A 6803-nucleotide genomic window follows, 5' to 3' on the forward strand; every position below is an offset into this window, starting at 1 on the left:
CTCAATGACACTCACAAATGGATGCAAAAATGATCACACATAACATGAGCCTAACACCAACTTTAGCTCATTGGAACCTAAGACATAAACCAAAACAAACTTTTGTCGTTGGAGTTCTTGCACGTCCCACAGAAGAAACATCAAGCAAGACTCATGTATACAAAGATAACTGGTTTGATAAATTAGCCATAAACCATTTATCAAAGAGTGTTCAAGCAGCAACAGGTAATAATTCATTTAGAGTGGAGTTTGTGTTTTTTCATTGTTGATGAACTGTGATAAGTTTTGAATCTCGTGCAGGAATCAGTAATGATAAGAGTGGTTTTGATAGCCTTGTTGAAGCAGCTACCGTGGCTTCAAAGAAATTTAGTCCTATTCAACAGCAAGAAGTTGTTTTAGATGCACTTGATAGAGCCTTTCCAAAGCCAATACTTTCGGTGGTGAGTTCTTGTGGTTTCTCTCATTTTTCATGTGTTTTTCAAGTTTCAAACTATTAATCAATTATTACTCATGAATCACTGACACCAGATACAGCATCGAAATCCTGCTAAGGTGATAAATATTTCTGTGTTGGACCGGTCTATACAAAACTTTACTCTGACTTTAAATTCGTGTCTAGTTCCACACCAATCCGACATTTTCACACGTGATTATCGGCGTTGTGTATAAATATATAGTTATATATATTGATATTGTTTGTGGATGGTAATTACTATGTTTACAGATAAGGAGAGTGATGCCACCATCAAAATTAGCAAGGGAATATTTTGCTGTCTTCACCACTTTGTTTTTTGCTTGGTTACTCGGTCCCTCCGAGGTAAAATTATATATATTATTCATGACTTCTTTATATGTTATTATATATATTACATGGTGTCATTTTTAATTTATAAACTAAGTGTATAATGTTGACTAAAATAAATAATTAATCAAAATGTATTACTCTAATCAGGATGGTTACAATTTCAACAATGCCTTGTAATTCCTATAAACCAAAGAAACACGCAATTTAGGGAAGAACACATCCTTTTGATTCTAGACCCATTAACAAAGAGACCAAGATAAGAGCCATTAAAAAAGGTTACAATTTTTATTTGGGGTTGTCCTTGTTCTTGGCAAGCATGGTGTCATTTTCAATTAGTTATATTTTTACACAATAAAATATGTAGGGTTTAGGAAGGAATTAGGAAATTCAATTAAGTAGAGCAGAAACAGCTCATTCCATTGTTTGTGGAACACTCTCATCTTGGCCACTATTTAGTAACAGTAATCATTCCAGTGTCATTTGCCCACATATTGCTCTATTCTATGTTCATAAGATGCCACGTTGAATTGTTCTAACGGTTTATAATTACTCCCACCAATTCAAATTGTTCATGATACATAAGTTAAAAAATTATTATTCTTCCTTTTACACGTCTGGTACCATGTAGACGATGATGAATTTATCAGATTAACACTTCAACATTTAAAAAAATAATTTTAAGGTAAGGATGAATTGAATAGATGAAATGACGCGAATTTATCATCATGTAGTATGGACGATTTAAAATCGTCCGTGTGTGATTAGACACCTTGTGCATATTGTCGTTCAATTAGACCCAACAATAAGAGATATGATGGAGGGTTTGATCATGTATCCTCGACAGGAACGAGTGTCCACATGTTCCGTATGCCTTCTTCAACACTCGTTATGAAACATTCTTTGTGGCCCTTATGGACGGCCCAAAACAATCGATAATTCCGGTAAAAATAAGAACACCCTTTATGATAGGGTTAAAATAAAATAAATCAATTTACTCAAGAAACAAAAATGTTTAATAAAATGCATCTTCATAATAAATAAGCCGCCTCTAAGAAGGAGGAGGACACAGACAATAAAGTAATTGTTCTTTGTTGAAAATAATGACGAGTGAAATGACAATCATTATCAATATACTTGGTGCGTTTATCAAAGAGTAAGTTGTGTGAAATTTGAATAACACTCTTGTTACCACATGAGAGTTGATTCAGAAAGTAACCAACACAACTAAACTATTTTGGTAGTGGTGAATATCATAATACGATACTCAACTTTTGTATAAGAGTGAAATACAATATATTTTTTTCTCACTCTTCCAAGAAATAAAAGTAAAAAAAGATACAAAACTATATGATAGACTTACGATTTATGGATCACCAACTCAATCAACATAAGAATAAGCAAGTAACTCCAACGAGAATGATGAGGGAAATAGACAAATATAAAATTGGATTCTTTGAAGATAGAAAAAGATACAAAGTTTTAGCTTTTCAATGTACTATGGTGGGAGAGAACACAATTGACTAACAACATGAACACTATAAACAATATCAAGTTTTGTAATCGTAAGGTACACTAGAATACCAACCAAAATGCGATGAAAGTGGGATATAGTAGAGGAGTATTGGAGAGTTCGGGGAAAGCAAGAGTGTCAAAATCTCAGAGAGAGAGAGAGAGAGAGTTCGGGGAAAGCAAGAGTGTCAAAATCTCAGAGAGAGAGAGAGAGAGACTAAAACTCCAAGACATTAGAGATATGATTCACCTCTCTTATAAATAATATTCTACCTATCCATAGGCGATGTGCGATTCAATTACTCACACTTGACCTCAACAAGGAGTACCTTCCGAATGAACATATTTCTCATTCAAATAAAGAATAATATTTGTTTCTCTAGCATAAAAAAAAGAGCTTGTTCAAGAATATTAGATTGAGAGATAAAGTAACCTCTAGGAGAGTAGACAACTCAAATCTTCGAGAAATAGTAAAAACACATATGTTATTCATTTCAAACAACTGGAATAAGTTTGATTTGAAATCATCAACCTCATCAACATAATCATCAATAAATAATGAGAGTAAAATATGATAATGAGAAATGGTAAAAAAAACAAAGTAGAATATTGATCATTAGAGTGGAAGCCAAAATATCTAATCATAGTAGTAACTTATTCATCTTACTCACTTCCTCCTAATTATAAGAAACATTCGGTGGAGGTACCATATAAAATTCCTCTTAAAAATCACAATTTATAATGGAATCTTAACATATTTTTGAGAAACAAATGCAATTGAAATAAGAATACGAAAGTAGTCATCATGGGCACTAGAGCAAAGGTTTTGTCATAATCAATACTATATTGTTGAGAGAATTTTTAGCAATAAGACGTGTTTTATAGAACTCAATTAACCTATTAAACCTAGTTTTAATTTTGTATACCCAATTAACCTTTTCAAAAATTGATGTGACATATGATAATCACATCATCAGTAAATAATGAGAGTAAAATATGATAATGAGAAATGGTAAAAAAAAACAAAGTAGAATATTGATCATTAGAGTGGAAGTCAAAATATCTAATCATAGTAGTAACTTATTCAACTTACTCACTTCCTCATAATTATAAGAAACATTCGGTGGAGGTACCATATAAAATTCCTCTTAAAAATCACAATTTATAATGGAATCTTAACATATTTTTGAGAAACAAATGCAATTGAAATAAGAATACGAAAGTAGTCATCATGGGCACTAGAGCAAAGGTTTTGTCATAATCAATACTATATTGTTGAGAGAATTTTTAGCAACAAGACGTGTTTTATAGAACTCAATTAACCTATTAAACCTAATTTTAATTTTGTATACCCAATTAACCTTTTCAAAAATTGATGTGACATATGATGAGATTATATTAATATCATGAATAACATTAACAATAAATTAACGCCAAAATTCATAAGAAACCAAAACAAAAAACAAAAAGGGAACGGGGTATTATAAAATATGTATGGTGAATACTACCACCATAAGCAAATAATCTAGAGAATTTACTAGAGATATATTCACCATATAAGTTACCATAGAAGCACTTTATTTATACCAACATTATTTTGAGTTTCAATCATAGCATGAAACATATGATAAATGTCAACAAAATTAAGAATTGTTTTTTATATGGCAAACCCAACAATAGCAAATATATTCTTAAATAATCGAAACATAATATCTAGATGACTTAATATTATTTTTGGTCTCATATCTTAACCTCGAAGATTGATTTTGGTCCCTTAACTTAAAAAGATTTATATTGGTTCTTTAACTCTTCAAAACGTTCCATATTAGTCCTTTTTGTCTTATTAGTGACATAAAAACTCAAAAATCAATAGTTAGATTCATCGCTAATTAGAGGAAAAAAATTTAAATGAAACATTTTGAAAAGTTAAGGGATCAATATGAATATTTTTTAAAGTTAAATGACCAAAATGAATCCTGAGGATAAGATACATGATTAAAATGTTATTAAATCTATCTAGATTCACATTTAATAATAACCTGGTGGTGGATCCAATACATCAAAGTGAGTTAATTCAAAAACTTCATATGAAATTGAAACAACTTTACTAAAAGATAAAGTTGAAAATTTATAAAGTTTACTACCATAATAATTTGAAATATCTTTGATATTTAACTTTCTAAAGCTCTAGTGTAAGCAAAATATTTTAATCCAAAAGAAGAAGTATATCCAAAACGAAAATGCCATAAATAAGAACTAGAAGATGAAAATTTCAAACAAAAAGAAGATAATAAATAAGCAATGGAAGTAAAAGGTGATATGTCCCAATTAGTCTCCAAGAATTTAGATCCTACACAACCAAAAATAGAAGAAAACATAACTGAGTAACCATAATATTATTGACTAATAAAAGTAAGACTCAAATTGAAATTAGAAATATAATAAACATTAGATAAGGATAAGTTAAACGTGGAGATAGGAAAAATGCTCCCTAATGACATATGAGTGCATCATTAATCATAACTAACATATAAGATGCGAGGTTTAAAGATACAAATGATTTATTAACATATGTCATGCTTTAGAGTTAAAGAATCCTATGAAAAGAGACATTCCTAACTAACATATTAGAAGTGTTCAAATATTTAATATCGGAGGCAAATCTAGAGATAAAGAGTTGTTTACCTCAAAAAAGAAAACACTAGGGAGAAAATGGTTATGGATATTCTTTTACTTTTAAATATGTCATTGATGAATTGTTAACGACTAAAACATTAATCTCATTACACTATGTAAAGGTGAGAGAATCAGAAGTCAATGGAAGAAGAGAAAAAAACATTGTCTACATAAAAAAGTGCAGGTACCTTTAGCTTTCTTTCATTAAATTTTAATCTTCATTAAAAAATTGTCCACAATATATATACTAGTAGTTTTCACATGAATAAATCTTGTCCTAAAATTTGTTTAAACAATACATGCAGATTCTTAGAAGAAACAAATTGTGTTGGAATGTGTACTAATCTCTGCAAAATGCCATCTCAAGTGTTCATAAAAGACTCCTTTGGCATGCCAGTCAACATGGTCCCAAGTATTGTTCCTAAACAAACACTCCAATTAGTTTTTGAAAGATACATTAAATACACATTATCTTCGTTCTGAAATTGAAGATTATTTTGCAGATTTTGATGATATGAGTTGTGAGATGATATTTGGCCAGGAACCACCATCATCAACTGATGATCCTGCACTCAAGCAACCTTGCTATAAACTATGTAACAATATATACTTATTTTGAGAATATTTCATATTCATACATTTATTTTGAAAATAATGTAACTAACATAACATTTTCACATGTAATGCAGGCAAGGCAAAGAAAAAGCATGGAACAAATTGTCTCAGCTAATGTAGCAGCTATGGAGATGACAATTACAAAAAAGATCAAATTCTACAATAAACACTATGAGCTAAATGAACCTGCGCTGTTTCACCATGGACAAATTATATCTAGTTCTTCTGCAATGAACTTCATATGTATTTTTTTAATAAAGTATCAATTTAGTCCTTGGACAATGATAAATTCAGACTCTGTCTTGGACAATGATACTGCATGTTGAAGATTACATAACAAAAAGAAATCTATATTTTAGGATAAAATTTTCCTGCTCATTTCTATTCTCATTTTTTCATCATCAACGACCGTTTCATTTCATTCCGTTATAAAGTGAGTTATTTGTAGAAAGCATATGGGGATATACAACCAATAGTTGGATGACCTTCATTGCAAAGTACATTGCAACATGGGAAGTTCCTTAGGATAGAAATGAAGCATCAAAGGTATGGATATGGGCGTGCTTCTGTTCTTTGGCGGAAATGATACAAATTTTACAAGGCAAAAATGAACCAAGACGCTAAGGAACACATCTGATAATGCAGGAATTGTTAAGGATGTAAGGAGATACTACTCCGGCCTGATTTATAAGCAAAAAAGACAAGTTTTACATTTATTAAGAAATATAGTTAACTACATTTAAGTTTCTTGATTTCATGTGAGAGAGATAACATAATTATTAGTATACCCTCAATTAAATTGTATTCTACTAACAATATTAAGTAATTAATGCAGTGATGCTTTTGGAATAAAGGCATTAAATGCATCTATATTTATTGACATTTGCTTATATTTAAGGCCAAAAAAATTAGAAGCCTTTTACTTATAAATAAGGCCGGAGGGAGTACACATCAACCCATTGTCAGAGATGAATTACCTACCTTCCATGTTCCATTCGCTTAGTATGTGATGTATATCTTAGGTTATTTTATAACAGCTCCTAGCCAGGCAAATATCTAATTATGATTGTCAACTACTTTCCCAAAGATAACATGGCACAACCTCTGATGATTCACCAAAAGAACATCCTCACGAGGTTCGAAATCCCGGATCCCATAATAACAAAAAACAAGACACATTTCACATATTAGGGCCAGA

At 30.7% G+C, this 6803-nt stretch overlaps 1 protein-coding gene across 1 annotated transcript; it reads left to right on the plus strand.

Annotated features, from left to right (window-relative positions):
- On the plus strand, window positions 1–5978 carry LOC127092615 (beta-carotene isomerase D27, chloroplastic). The gene is made up of 7 exons (XM_051031502.1): window positions 1–225; window positions 301–440; window positions 725–817; window positions 5113–5174; window positions 5296–5402; window positions 5494–5586; window positions 5680–5978. Exons 1-7 carry the CDS (start codon window positions 18–20, stop codon window positions 5718–5720), a joined length of 744 nt encoding a protein of 247 aa, XP_050887459.1. The 5' UTR covers window positions 1–17; the 3' UTR covers window positions 5721–5978.
- Window positions 5979–6803: the final 825 nt, after the last annotated feature.

The sequence above is a fragment of the Lathyrus oleraceus genome, chromosome 6, assembly GCF_024323335.1.
Source record: "Lathyrus oleraceus cultivar Zhongwan6 chromosome 6, CAAS_Psat_ZW6_1.0, whole genome shotgun sequence".
Classification (NCBI taxonomy): Eukaryota; Viridiplantae; Streptophyta; class Magnoliopsida; order Fabales; family Fabaceae; genus Lathyrus; species Lathyrus oleraceus.